Genomic DNA, 15,313 nt, shown 5'->3' with positions numbered 1-15,313 from the left:
CTCAAGCGTTTAGGAGAGAGTCATCAGACAGATAAGTACCCAATTTGCAGGAGCTTTAGACCCAGGACTGTCGTTTGAAGCTCCTCCTGATGGAGTTGGTCCTCTGCCCGCAACCAGCACCAGAAGGGGTACCGGCATCATCGGCGCAAAGTGCCCCAGCCTCAGTGCGGGATGTCCCGGCACCGAGGAAGGACTCCTCCAAGGAGCACCTCCACCGCTCCCCCACTGCTATCAGGCAGCACCGCATAAGAAAAAGAAGGCGGACAGGGGTCGTTTCCCTGTCAAGAAGCCGTGAGGGGATTCCAGCAGGGTGTGTCCTCCAGCGGGACACCCACGGTCTGGGCCCCAAGACCTGGCACCATCGACTCTGGCCCCAACAGGAGGCCCATCAAGTCCGGTGCTGGTAGACTCCCTGACTCGGGAAGATCTGGAGGAAGAGCTCGACCTTCTCGCCACGCCGGATACCTACATATTATGCATATTACCAAGGTGCCATTTTCATGATCTCTTGTCCTGTTGATGAATCAGTTCACCATGTGTTTTGGAGTAATGTCGCGGTCCGAAAAGTGACCACGAAAATGGCACCTTGGTAATATGCATATTTGATTCCCAGGAATCACCTAAACATCATCTGCTCGGTTTGCTGAATGGAAACAAGTTTTTCCTGCAGTGTGTGCTTGAGCCCATCTACAGCGTCCATGGAGCAGGGAGCTTGCAGGCTGCTCTGCCTCCCGTCGTCCCAGAACGGCCAGCTCAGTACTGACTCCCGATCTCTGTTGCTGATGCCTCTGTCTGAAGCAAGGAAGAATGCAGCTGGCTCTTTCTTGTGCTGATCACAGCCATGCTGGCAGTCAAGGAAATTGTGTTCTCACTTGAAATCTTTTAATGAAGTGTTTTTATTGTGTTTGCAAAGTGCTCCTGGCTTGCAAGGCCACACCTCTTGTACTCTGTTATGGAAGCGATGATGGCTGATGAAAATAAGCTACATATGCAGGAGATGATCACAGGCAACTCTTTTCCTGCAGATGTTGTGATGCTGAAGCTCTTGGGCTGATAAATCCATGTAACATTGTTAGCTATTGCTTACTCTGAAGAACTCCATGTGGAAGCAGACGCATGTTACTCCCCAAATGGTAACGTGGACCAAGGTCCATTTCAGTAGCAGCTCAAACATCAGAGAAGAAGAAGAGTTTCAAAGGTTTAGGAGAAAGAAAGACTGATCTCCTAATATGGGCTCAAAAGGTAGGGAATCTCCCAACTGGCAGACGGACGTAGGAGACGTTTCAACAGGACTTAGCAGCAGATGAGAGCGCTGCTCTATGTCCTGGAAATACTGCGACCTTGATTAAACAAGTCCAGTCCCAGGGAAGGGTAGCCGGGTGCTGTAGATGAATGAGGTGCTTATTCTGAGACTGACCGAAGGAGAATGCTTTGCCCTCTGTGTACAGGAATGTGAAGCAGCATCAGCTTGAACTGAGCTACTGCAGCTCATAAGAGAAACTGAAGGAAAACCCCTGGTTCCTTAGCAGAAGGAATGCTGTTCAATACTGGCCATTGCCGGGAGAAGAGACTCCTGTGGCCTCACTGGGTAGCTCCGCACACCAGTGCTGCTCTGGCCGGGATGCAGCAAGGAAGAGAATTAGAACCTGTTAAAGGGCAAACCAGTAACTGTGTGAATCCTAAACCAGAAGCACCTGCCCCATCCTGGAGCTAGGCAGGCAGGCAAAGATTTTCAAATCAGGGGTCTAAAGTTTTGGCTCCTTCCATTTATGCTAAAAGACCTGACGAAGTGGGCTGATTTTTTTTCTTCTTCCCCAAAGCCTGGAGCACCCAATAAGGACCATGGACTTCAAAGGGAGCCACTGGGCACCAGCACTCTTGAAATACAGGCTACTTAGGTCCATCAATGGCTATTTGCCAGGATGGGCAGGGATGGTGTCTCTAGCCTCAGTTTGCCAGAGGCTGGGAATGGGTGACGGGATAGATCACTTGCCGATTCCCTGTTCTGTTCGTTCCCTCTGGGGCACCTGGCATTGGCCACTCTCGGAAGACAGGATACTGGGCTAGATGGACCATTGGTCTGACCCAGTCTGACCGTTCTTATGTTCTGTATGGACGTAGGAGCCTAACTTTGCTTGAGGTTCTGGGCCAGCTGCATGCACATGTTCAGCATGAACATGTTACTTTGCAAAGGTCAAGGGGCCACAATCTGTACTGAACTAAAGGAGGAGCCAAGCTCAACCAGATAACAAATGGACCATCAGCCAGGTCAGCCTCTGGAACAATCACCTGTCAGTAAGAGAACGATACGTGTCCCTATCTTTGGTCATTATGAAGATTGACTGGGCTCCCGTGGCAAATGTAAGAAATACAAGACAGGAACAGGTAGGCTACATCACGGCTCTGTTTGCTATAAAAGGGACACAGTAGCCAGGCAGGCATGTCTCCCTGAAAGGTGTCATGCAGCAGTCAGCATTCCCAGTGGAAAAATGTCTGGGTTTTGATAGACCCGATGCATTCACAAAATGTGTAGTGGTGATAGTGTGTGTAATAAATTGCATTGACTGCTTCCCCTACATATTGACCACGAATGCTGCTGCTACTAAAATTCCAAACCTCTCAGCAGCTCAAATGGCCAAACCACCTGCTGGAGAAACTCTCCTTCACCTCCCAGAATGTAGAATTTACCCTCCAAACTTACGATGGCCTGAGGCCTAGCCTGCAAAGAGATAGTGCTTGGCCTGGTGACTGGTCTGCGGGTTGGTTGTCTCATGACACTTAAGGACTAGAAGTATATTCTATTAACAGTATATTCTAACAGATGGACAATTGGAAAAGGAAGATTTCCAGGGGGATACACAGCACTGATTTTTAGTTGTGGTAGGTCTCAAGGTTTCCATATTTCAGGTAATGTTTTAGAAGTTTCTAGACTGTATTACTCTTCTTCCTTTGACGATCCGTACTGTTTCACTTGACACCAAGGCAATCAGCCTTTTTGCATGGAGGGGTATGAAAAATACAGTAGGACCAATACATTTTTTCAAAAAATCTCTCAAGCAGTTTTTCTGTCCAAGTTGTGACACACACAGAATACGTCACTGTGGGCTGAAGGTTCTGTTAGTAGTTGTTTTGGGGCGGGCTGCATAATTCATGAGTGACCAGCAGATTTATCATTTAGGGCTTTTCATGACACAGGGCTGCAGAGTACAAACTTGGATTAAAATGCAATCTGTCGCCATTGTGCGTTTACCTCCTTCCCTCTTGTGCACACAACAGAATGGGAGGAAACTTTTTTTATCGGTTGCATCAAAGGATGATTCTGAAAGAGTCCCTATCACTCTTTCTTACATAGCTGGAATCAGTGCCCCAGCCCTGTGTCAATCCAGTGCACCTAGCTTTACTAGGGACTCCCCTGCCTTTGCCGCTAGCAGTATATTAATGTTTGATCTGATGGTTCTTTTCAGGATCACATGGTGAAGGAAGAAACTAGAAGTCTCACTCCAAAGCAGTGTGCGGTTCTGGACCTGGCTCTGGATACTATAAAAGTGAGTGACACTCGCCGGACGCTGTTCTGGAATGGATAGTGCGTGGCACGTATCTTAGTGAATGATCAGCATGAGGCATCACAATGACTCAGGGTACCAAGTGTGTTGCATAAACCCACTTCTGAAGAGGTGCCCAGTTAAACACCTACATGGCACTCAGGTCAATAGTACTGTGGAGCCAGCATAGTTAAGGGTCCTGTGTGATTGTAGTCAGGATCTGACACATGGATGGGGGAGCTGTTGGGGTGAAGAATCAGCCACTGCTGGAAAAAATGCTTCACAAAGGTTTCAGCTCCCTCTGCTCTCGGAGGGGCTGCCAGCAGCTTGTCTGTTGCTAGTGGCAGTTTTCCTTTAATGTTGTTGCTTTTACTCTTTGCTCTTAGCAATATTTCCATGCTGGTGGGAACGGTCTAAAGAAAACCTTCTTGGAGAAGAGCCCAGACCTGCAGTCGCTCCGCTACGCGCTGTCCCTCTACACTCAGACCACAGACACTCTCATCAAAACCTTTGTCCAGACACAGACAGCTCAGGGTAAGGCTCTTTTCTGTCATCAGGAGGGTTGACTAAAGCTCTCCAGTGTGGTGTTAATTGCCATGGCTTGCACTACTAGTTTGCAGTGTCTTTGGCAGTCACGCTCCTGGAAACATGACAGTTTCAGAGCTGCTATTTGCTGGGGTTTTCCTGCTCAACATTTACATCTTGAAGGAACAGAAATATGTGCAAATTGAACTCCTGGAGGTTTTCTTGCCTGATGCTAATTTCACAGCCAAGCTCCTGGCGCTGATGTTGGTAAGTGATTTGGGGAAGTGAAATTTGGAGTTATTGTGCTGGGAATTGTACTGTTTTGTGGAAGGTGATTCCAAGCAGGTATCAACCCAGAAGCGGACCACACATAGGTCATAGGCCACTCACCAGCAGCCCTGGCAGTTCTGACTAATCCTGGTTGACAGCAATGCTGAGAGTCACAAGGAGGAGGACACTTCATTACAAGAATAATGAAGCTGAAGGTCTTGCTTTGTACACAGCCAGTTTCAGATATCTGCTGCCTAGATTATTACGTATCTTCATTGCTGGAGGGAAAGACACAGCAGTAGCACAAGTTATTTACTACGTGGCTCTGATGGCCCACTGGGAGTTCTGTGGAAGCCAGGGTAGCACTGCCACATTGTCGGCCAATACTGTTGTGGCTAATGATTTGTTGCTGTGGATCTCTCAGCTGTTCAGAAGCAGTGGTCTCCTCGTTTCTGCACAGAATAGTATCAGTCCAAAGCCAGAGGACGTTCATTGGCCACCTGTGTGGTTTTGTGGTTCTTGCTCATCTCTAGAGAAGGACATGAAAACCAATGAAACTAACACTAGGCTAAGGTAATATCTTAAGGTTATAACCTAAGATTTCAGGTTATACCCTCATTTAAATGCAGTCTGTGGGGTGGGACCTCCCATTCCAATGTTGCTGTTAAAAGAAAGTGATGGCTAAAGCCGTGAGAGTCAGACCTGTCTGGGATCTCCATACAGTCCCCACGCTGCCAGCTGTCCCAAAGCACAAACAATGCAAGCAACTCTGGGGTGGGGGGGTCCTATGCAGTCTCACCACTTATAGTCCAGTTTCTCCCCACCTCCACCAGTCCTCCAGCAGCCTGGGGTCCCACAAATCATAACATCTGTGCTCTCATGCTGCCTGACTCTGCCAGCTTGACCTGCTACCAAGCATGGGATTGGAATGGAGAAGTGGAAGAAGCTCTTCTAAAACATCTTGCTCACTGCTATATGGAAGGGGCTAGTCAAAATCTGAATTTTAGAGTATCCACCTCTCTCTGCTTGGAGAATTTGATGACAAAGAGGCAGAAGCAAGAATCCTTTTAAAGTCAAAGTGTCCCTCAGGCAGCTTTCTGTGGGGCTGAAACACACTCACTTACAACAAACACCTTTTCTTTTGAGATCTAGAACAGCGGCTCTCAACCTTTCCAGACAACTGTACCCTTTCAGGAGTCGGATTTGTCTTGAGTACCCCCAAGTTTCACCTCACTTAAAAACGACTTGTTACAAAATCAGACACAAAAATACAAAAGTGTCATAGCCACACTATTATTGAAAAATTGCTGACTTTCTCATTTTACCATATAATTATAAAATCAATCAATTGGAATATAAATATTGTACTTACATTTCAGTGGATAGTATATAGAGCAGGATAAACAAATCTTTGTATGAAATTTTAGTTTGTACTGACTTCACTAGTGTTTTTTACATAGCCTTTTTTAAAACTAGACACACACCTAGGTGATAGAGCCACTGATCTAGAAACATAGGGCATGTACACGTTTCAAAGTTACCTAAAGAATCAAGCTACCATCATCAACAAGGAAAACGCTCCAGAAGCTGTATCTCTGCAAAGCAGTGGAGACGTCTGGTGGCCAGACAGAGTAAGCACAGCTGTTGTCTATGTCAAGATGCCTTCCGCAGTGAACTCCAGAGAACAAAATCCTCCAGATGTTGGAGTGAGGGAAATGAGAAGGGACCCATCTTTTTATTAGGTACCCACACTTATGGTAAGAGTCAGTTTTGTGGCTTAGTCAGGGCAAAGCACTTCCCAGTCTAACAAGATGTATAATACAGTTGCCAGTTTTGGTTGGACATATTCCAGGAGGTTTCCTCACATGACACGTTTAATTCCTGGAGACCCCAGGATAATCCTGGAGGGTTGGAACCCTAAAAATGAACCAGGCTCCTAAATCCCTCTGATTTTGCATTTTGTCTACTTTAACATAGCTTTTCACTACTGATGCCCTCATCCATGCCACGTGAAAGCCATAGACTTAACTAGGTCTTATACCCTGCACGCTGTCTGGACGTTCCAGGCTGTGGCATAACATTGTGCATTGTCATGCCACACTCAGTTATGCCGACCTGCAATGTTCTGGCTGCACAGATGTGTTGTTAATACAAGAGCAAAGGGACAGTCAACTAAATGGAAAAGTGGCAAATTCAAAACTGATGCAAGAAAACACTGTTTCACACAGTGTGGCGTTAGCCAGTGGAATTCATTGCCACAAGATATTGAGGCCACGTGTGTAACAGGATTCAAAAAAAGATTAGATGTTTGTGTGAATAACAAGAATATCCAGAGCGGTTACAGGAAATACTGTTTTTAAAGAGGCTTGAGGGGGATATAAACCGCCAGCTTCAAAAGACAAGCTAAGCACACTACTGGGGGTTAGGAGAGAACTTTCTCTCAGTGAGGTTATCCCATAAGTGGCTGCTGAAGCACTGTTGGAGATGGGACACTGGACCAGGGGGAGCACTGGGTGGATTCAGTCTGGCAGTCCCCATGTTGCTGTATACTGTACCCTAGACCAGTGGTCCCCAACCTTTTTGTGGCCAGTAGCACATTCATGTTTTCAGAAGAGCGTGGCGGGCGCCAACAATTTTTCAAGGTTTATTTTGTATTTGTTCATTAAATAATACGTAAAACATCATATTTAATATTACATGATATATGAATCCATAAGATAAAAAGGGTAATTTTGCATGTAAAAGGTATTAATTAAATTATTCGGCAATGACTCTTTCACCTTACCATGTGAATTTGCTCTTTTTATCTACCTGTAAGAAAAATTAAGGAGTTTTTACAAAATACAAACAGTTTTCATCTTATTTATTTTTAAAAAGTAAAACATTGTTGAACTGCTGGTCCAAATATATTTATTATTCTTACTTTAACATAGAATGAAGCCTGCACCCCCGGAGTTCTCTGTCCCCAGCTTTGAAGCCGGAGAGAAGCCGTGGCCTGGTGCCTGCCGGGGACAGAGAATACCGGCACCCACAGCCTGCAGCCCTGGAGAAGCCGGAGAGAAGCTGCAGCTCTGTGCCTGCCAGGGACAGAGAACGCCGGGGCCCTGCAGCCTGCAGCCTCGGAGTTCTCTGTCCCCGTCAGGCGCAGGGCCGCGGCTTCTCTCCCCTGCTGGGCACTAGGCGGGCGCACATAAATGCCCCGGCGGGCGCCATGGCGCCCACGGGCACCACGTTGGGGACCTCTGCTCTAGAGAGTTCTCCAGGCTGGGAGCCCCGGAGGACTTTGGGGGAGGGTTTGAGCCAGGCCTTCTGCTAATCGATTTTTTTGTAGCAGCATTGAAGAAGCTGTGAACTGAGTCCTCTTTGGCCACAGTTCAGTTCCGGGCCCTGTGCTGGGGTTGGACCTTGCAAACACGTCTAAATAGCCCCAGACTATAGAATGATTTGGAGAACTTGGACATGTGTCTAGGGGGCAGAGGGAACAGCACCAGTGTTTAGGGCTGATTCCTGCTTTACAGAGTTCTCTCCAGCTGGGGTTTCCTCTCACGTTCTTAAGGTCTCCCATAGGCTTGTAGGAGGAAATGGCTGAAAAAAGTCAGTGCAGTGCTCATGTAACTCTGAGTGAGGTGTCTGCCACCCCTGCTGCACCTCTGAACTGTCGTGCATGGCAGCCTCTGAGAAACTCCAGCCCCCTCTGACTGACTGCAAAGGCTTCGGTAACACAAAGCTATTAGACTTCCAAGCTAGGACGTTTGAGGATCGGAGCTCTCAGTGTACTTCTGCCAGCAGCACGAATCATGTCTTCACAATGCCAACCCAAACGGGTTCCCTGGCCTGTAGAAACAGCATCGCTTTACAACCCTGTGCTGGTGCAGCAGATCAGGTATATTTAGTCTATGAAGAGCTAGAATATTTGACTTCCTCAAGTTGTATTTGTCTGTGTCACTGCTAATTGGATTGTAATTCACATTCTTCTCTCTTTGTCCTGCCTGCTCCTTGCCTTTTGAATTCATGACTCAGTGCATGATGGGAAAGGTATTAGGTTTACCGCTAATGAGGACGTTCTTCCTGATAAGGGTATGTTCAAGACTAATGCTGTTACCATAACAACATTAGCCAGCTGCAAACTTCCTTGCTTTTGGAAACCTGTTCCAGAGACCCGCCTCCCTGTAGCTCCCCATAGAACCTAACCCCTTGTGGACTGCTTCCACCCTACAGAGAGCAGAGCCGTGGGCTGTGTGACACAAGGAGGTGGGTCCTGCCTTGCAGGCTCTGCTGGAGTTTGAGATTAATTCACGGGAATGTACATTCTGTTCTGACGATACAGGGTTAATAAACAGTCTCTTTGCCAGATGCTACAGGCTGCCCTTACCCTCTGCTATGCACTGCCTGTGGCTGTGTGACCACTGCTAGATGTGCATGCTCACATGCTGCTGAGGCAGCCTTCATGGGACGTGGTGATGTGTAATGCACACACAAGGGCAGGGGAGAAGGGAGCTAGAAGTCCTGCCACTCGCTCGAATCCTGCTGGGTTTCAGCTCTCCAATTTTTGTATGTTGCCCAAAGCTTTTGTTTTTCAGGTGAAAACTTATCTGTACCGTGTTGCACATGTGATTCCAGTGTACAGCCCTCACATATCACAAATCTAGCAAGATTTCCATGCCCAAGTTTTCATTCAGTCACCACCACCAAGAAATTAGTAAATGGTGTAGAATGTTTCTGGCCTGTTTGCCATCCCAGATATTCCCAGGGCCTCTGTGTATAAGAGCACTTCAGATAAGAAAGCAGGATCTTCCTATAAAAAGAAACCAAGTTAAGATAGACAAGCCTCAGACTGAATCAGCTTTAAAACTTAATAGGCCAGATTCTGCTCTCACCAGTGTAAATCAGGAAGTGGCTCCTTCAGAGTCTGTTGGGTTACACTGGGGTAAATAAAATACAGATCAGGCCCAATGTAATTTTGGTAAAACACGGTGCATGCTCCCCAAAACAAGGGCCATACCATGGAAAAATGCCCGCTTCATTGCTGGACAGCTTGCCTGCAGCACAACTCTGAGCCTTGGGTTTCTTCCAAAGCAGAGTCATGCATGTCACTCAGTTCCTGCACTCTGAACATCCTCTTGAGTTTTGTGGGCAGGAAGGGCATTGAAATATACAAGGTCCCTGAAGTGCCTGGAGGGCAGGTTTCTTTGTGGTTTATATGATGTCAGTAACCTGTCTTCTCATCAGAACAATGCTGGAAGAGAGCGAAGGAGCAATGTGACGTGCACATACCAACAAACCAAGGCAGGGTCTAATATGAGACCCCCCCCCCAGCCTTGACAGAGTGTTTACATATTGTTCCTTCCTCTCTGTGCTTAGTCACTTTCTGCTAGCACACAGTCTGGTCATCCAAAGAAGATACATCCAAGAAAATCCACTCCGCCTGTTCATCTCTTAAACGACTGTTTGGAGCCCCCAGGGCAGGATAAATAAATTAGAGCCTTCAGGTGCACTCCCGAAAAGAATTAGTTACGTTCATGTATCTTGAACTGTATGTCAAGTTGCCTTGATCCGCATGCAGTTACTGTCTGTACCGTATCAGAGACCCTTCAGGAAATGGCATACATGTGTTTACATCCTCCTCTTCTAAATGACAGCGATTGCTGCCTACAAAATACCCTTCAAGCATTTGAATTCAGTCGTACATCAGAGCAGTGTTTCTCAACCCTTTTGTGCTGGGGACCCCCTTTGGACTTAAAAAATTGTGACCCCCTACCTTAAGCTTGGGGGCTCGGGGCTTCAGCCCTGAAACATGTAAATTAGCTTTGTGGGGCCCCTGGCAAGTTGCCCTGCTTCCCACCCCCTAACACCAGCCCTGCTTGCAACCCCCTATAATCCCTCTTGCAACCCCCCCGGGGGTTGCAACCCCCAGGTTGAGAAACACTGCATTAGAGAATTTAACCAAATGATTATTTTTAGTGCTCTCTTTCAAATTTTGTCCTGAATTTCACTCAAACACAACATAACATGAGAACTGTAAAGCTTATTTGACCTCTGTCCCTTCCGCAGCCTGTTCGATTAAAACATGCTGCCTTTTCCTTTATGAAACTCTTTTATGAAACTACTCACTGGCTAACTGATCAAGTAAAGTTTCTAAGCAGCTTGTAAACTCTTAACTTGCCTCATAGTCTTATGTGGTCTGAAGGGACTCTCCTCTTCCTTGGGGATGGAGGCACTGGGAATCGTAGCTTTTATCCAGGGTGCAGGTACAGAACGCTGTTTGGAAAACTGGACGTGTACTTTGGCTCAGAACAAATTTAGTATCAATCCTATGTCCTTATCCCTTGTTGTCCAACCCTCTTCCCCTCCCTCCCATTTTCACTAGTTCCATTTGCATGGAGGGAAATGGTGCTTGCCCCAGGTCACAGGAATGCCCACATGTGTGCAATATGTAGGAACTCATTGGTAGGAACTCATTAGCAGATGCTTTCTGTTGGGATCCATTGTAGGTTTTCAAGGCACTTCAAAAACCATGCTGTAATCCTTCCTAGTGTGAAATCTTTGCAGTATAATTACTTTATAATCTATTCCAAAAAGTTGTCATGTATGTGGTGTGTGTTTGGCCTACAAATGTGGTATTGGATCGACCTTTGCATTAACATCAAACTAGAAGGCTCTGCAAGGAAGCTGGTTATGGGCTAACTTACTGCAAATGGGGTATTACCTTGCTGAGCGCATAAGCTGAAGCTGGGTGCCAATAAACTAATCTTTCTTTCGGTGTTTGTCAATCTTTGCCTCAGGTTCTGGTGTGGATGATCCAGTGGGTGAAGTGTCCATACAGATCGACCTGTATACACACCCAGGAACTGGTGAACACAAGGTCACAGTGAAAGGTAGAGTAAAGCAGGAAGTTTTGTAAATAGCTGCGCAAGCACTGCTGGTGCTGGTGTAAAGGGAAATCGTGTCTTACTAATTTATTAGAGTTCTTTGAAGGGATCAACAAACATGTGGACAAGGGGGATCCGGTGGACATAGTGTACTTGGATTTCCAGAAAGCCTTTGACAAGGTCCCTCACCAAAGGCTCTTATGTAAATTAAGCTGTCATGGGATAAAAGGGAAGGTCCTTTCATGGACTGAGAACTGGTTAAAAGACAGGGAACAAAGGGTAGGAATTAATGGTAAATTCTCAGAATGGAGAGGGGTAACTAGTGGTGTTCCCCAAGGGTCAGTCCTCGGACCAATCCTATTCAATTTATTCATAAATGATCTGGAGAAAGGGGTAAACAGTGAGGTGGCAAAGTTTGCAGATGATACTAAACTTCTCAAGATAGTTAAGACCAAAACAGACTGTGAAGAACTTCAAAAAGATCTCACAAAACTAAGTGATTGGGCAACAAAATGGCAAATGAAATTTAATGTGGATAAATGTAAAGTAATGCACATTGGAAAAAATAACCCCAACTATACATACAATATGATGGGGGCTAATTTAGCTACAACGAGTCAGGAAAAAGATCTTGGTGTCATCGTGGATAGTTCTCTGAAGATGTCCACGCAGTGTGCAGAGGCGGTCGAAAAAGCAAACAGGATGTTAGGAATCATTAAAAAGGGGATAGAGAATAAGACTGAGAATATATTATTGCCCTTGTATAAATCCATGGTACGCCCACATCTCGAATACTGTGTACAGATGTGGTCTCTTCACCACAAAAAAGATATTCTAGCACCAGAAAAGGTTCAGAAAAGGGCAACTAAAATGATTAGGGGTTTGGAGAGGGTCCCATACGAGGAAAGATTAAAGAGGCTAGGACTCTTCAGCTTGGAAAAGAGAAGACTAAGGGGGGATATGATAGAGGTCTATAAAATCATGAGTGATGTTGAGAAAGTGAATAAGGAAAAGTTATTTACTTATTCCCATAATACAAGAACTAGGGGTCACCAAATGAAATTAATAGGCAGCAGGTTTAAAACAAATAAAAGGAAGTTCTTTTTCATGCAGCGCACAATCAACTTGTGGAACTCCTTACCTGAGGAGATTGTGAAGGCTAGGACTATAACAGCATTTTAAAAAGAACTGGATAAATTCATGGTGGTTAAGTCCATAAATGGCTATTAGCCAGGATGGGTAAGGAATGGTGTCCCTAGCCTCCGTTTGTCAGAGGGTGGAGCTGGATGGCAGGAGAGAGATCACTTGATCATTGCCTGTTAGGTTCACTCCCTCTGGGGCAGCTGGCGTTGGCCACTGTCGGTAGACAGATACTGGGCTAAATGGACCTTTGGTGTGACCCGGTACGGCCTTTCTTATGTTCTTATGATCACCTCTGTCCAGCAGGAATGAACTGGTACTGTACTGCTGTGTCCATGCTGTAGGCTGGCATATATCAGTGTATCTGATTTTGTCCAGTCTGTGGGTAGCGTTAACGATTATACTAAATGAAGACCAAAACTGGGCTCCCATCTGGAGTATCACGCGAAACAGCAGCATGATGGCAGTGGTGTCCCAGCTCACCCAGTCACATGGTGATGCATAGTTCTTTCCTTTTTTAAAGTAATTTTGTGGAACACACTCAAGTCAAATACATGGCTCTCATCAGGCCTGCAAATATCCCACCAAACTGGTGTGCTGTGCCCAGCAAGGCACAAAATGACAACCTTCATTAAGGAACTATTCCATTCACTGAGCCACCCAGAGAGCAGAGTCTGTACACGTTCAGGGATTTTTGGCTTAGTTCTGATGGCCAAATGGGCATGACAGTGATTCTGCTGAGGCTATTTCTTCCTCCTCCCTCTCCACGGCTCCTTCTCAGTTACTTTCTCGCTAGCCTATGTTTGCTGCCTTTAATTTGTTTTCTTTATTTCTTCAAATGTATAAAAGTCTCTCTACGGCCCCCATCCCACAGAGTAAAACCCACACTGTAACAGGAGGGGTTGTCTATACATAAATATCCACCATCTCTCCACACAAAGGCCTGGGGGAAAAGCTGAGTTTTATGGTGCATCTAGAGAGCCAACAGATCTGGCCTCTGGTGGCTGGGTGTGGAGGAAGAGTTCTAAGGCTGAGGACCCGTCCCAGAGAAAACCTTGCCAGTAGCTGCACACGCCTCACCGCTAGCCATAGTATCAGAGCACTTTCTTTTCCCCGAGCGACAATTCAAACTCATCCCCCATAGGACTCAGAGTTACACCAAGTAGAGAAGTGACAGTAAGAAGGGAAGTGTCTTGTTTATAAAAATCAAAAAACCCAAGTGTGTCTTCTCTCCCTAGCTAAATTCAAGGAGATAGACACTTCAGTGGGAGTCTTGCCCAGGACTGGAATGGCAAAGGGGTGCTGCTGATCGGCATTAAGGTGCATTGTTAAAGTTGTGTGCCTAGAACAGTCTGCCTGCCTTACCTCTGCTGATTGCAAATATTACCAACCTCTTGCTTTCCTGAGTACGGGATTCCCTCCACAGAACTTTAAATCATGAATAAAAAAGCATGTAACTTGTTCAGTAAAATAATATATCCCAGCCCCATGTGAGTTCAGGACCGATATCTTTCAGATCAGAGCCTCTGAACTGTGAAAGAAGAACAGCTGTGAAGCCTTTAACCGGAAGAGTTGTTTTGTGTGATCTTTGTGGATAGCTCAGCATTAAAAAGCTGGTTAGAGCAGTTGGAACAGATGAACCTTTCTGCAGAGGGGGCTCTCATTTTCTCTCTCTTGTCTAGTTGTGGCAGCCAATGACCTGAAATGGCAAACATCCGGCATGTTCCGCCCATTTGTTGAAGTCACTATGATTGGACCTCATCAAAGCGACAAGAAAAGAAAGTTCACAACCAAATCGAAGAGCAACAACTGGGCACCCAAATACAACGAAACCTTTCACTTGTGAGTACGAAAGCCAGGCTGAGGGTCTGCACTGGGAAGCGCATGCAGAACCCAGGTAACGTGTTGCTGCTGAATGCAGTAGAATGACCTGTCGGTGTCAATAGGGTAACCGGAAGCAGCAGGTGTCTCAGTCAGGTCCAGTATTCTGGCATGAGGAACCAACTCATCATGAAAGTGCTGAATGGCTGCTGCTACTGGAACGCGGATTTCAGGGACAGATGTGTACAATGTATGGCTCATGTAAAGAACATCTGTCAATTACCTTCAGAAATAGGTATTGTGTATTGCTGCACATCAGCCTGCTTCAGTGTGATCCATTATTTTAATGAGTCATCGCTTTTGTTGGTAGAGTTGAGGCTGAAACTTCCTCATGTGATAGCAAAAGTCTGCCCGTTAGTTTTGATCTTTACTAGCCACATGGGACAAGCAGCCCTCCAAACCTGTTTCCAAGGATACCATCTTCTCCTATGGCTAGTTCTAAACACTGAACATTGAACTTCTCAACTGGCCTTTCATTAATACGAAGGGCCCTGCTCTCTGAGGCCTTACAGATGGAGAAGTAGACTAGTCCTCATTCAACTCCCTTGTCAGAATGAGAGAGGTTAAATATCACTTGCAAAGGATTTTGGAAAAAATGGAGCTTGTCACTTTTTTTTGCTGCTTTGATTGTAAGGAAGGTTGGAAAAGGGTTTTTCTAAAATGTGGGGAAGTGGATTCTGCTCTTTTTTAAACCTTAAAAATATGAGGAAGGTTAAATCCCTGGTTTTGCTGGGGTGCTTGTTGAGGGGGAGTCTTTGAGATATCTGTTCTTTGCTCTCTCACCTTCACTGCACAGGGGCCTCCTTTCTCCAAAATGTCAAGTTGCGAGGGCCTCAACAAACACAATGGTTTAAAAGGGTCTGACTAAAAATCCCTTCTCTTCATAGCTCAAATTTCACACTCTCGACATCATCATTTTACTAGTTCTCCAGTTACCATAGAGTATTCCAGGCTAAACAGGACCTGAATTTCTGATATGAAAAACAAGCAAAAAGGTGAAAAATGGAAGTCAGGTTGTCTTAATCCCTCATAAAGAAGCAAAGGATGGCCCCTTTTGTTTTCTTCGCAAAGCACCTTTACGATGTT

General features: G+C 45.9%; 1 protein-coding gene across 6 annotated transcripts in view; it reads left to right on the top strand.

Moving 5' to 3' along the window:
• The window catches only part of UNC13B (unc-13 homolog B), a 359,613-nt gene that overhangs the window by 342,099 nt on the left and 2,201 nt on the right, over positions 1-15,313 (top strand). For all 6 annotated transcript variants that reach the window (XM_045020551.1, XM_045020545.1, XM_045020550.1 and 3 more), the window contains 4 exons: positions 3,465-3,545; positions 3,929-4,076; positions 11,120-11,212; positions 14,029-14,188. In XM_045020551.1, coding sequence (XP_044876486.1) covers positions 3,465-3,545; positions 3,929-4,076; positions 11,120-11,212; positions 14,029-14,188 — 482 coding nt within the window. The remainder of the gene's footprint in view (positions 1-3,464; positions 3,546-3,928; positions 4,077-11,119; positions 11,213-14,028; positions 14,189-15,313) is intronic.

This window comes from Mauremys mutica, chromosome 6 (genome assembly GCF_020497125.1).
Source record: "Mauremys mutica isolate MM-2020 ecotype Southern chromosome 6, ASM2049712v1, whole genome shotgun sequence".
Classification (NCBI taxonomy): domain Eukaryota; kingdom Metazoa; phylum Chordata; order Testudines; family Geoemydidae; genus Mauremys; species Mauremys mutica.
The sequence above is the reverse complement of the archived record's forward strand: the minus strand, read 5'-3'. Positions and strand labels throughout refer to the sequence as shown.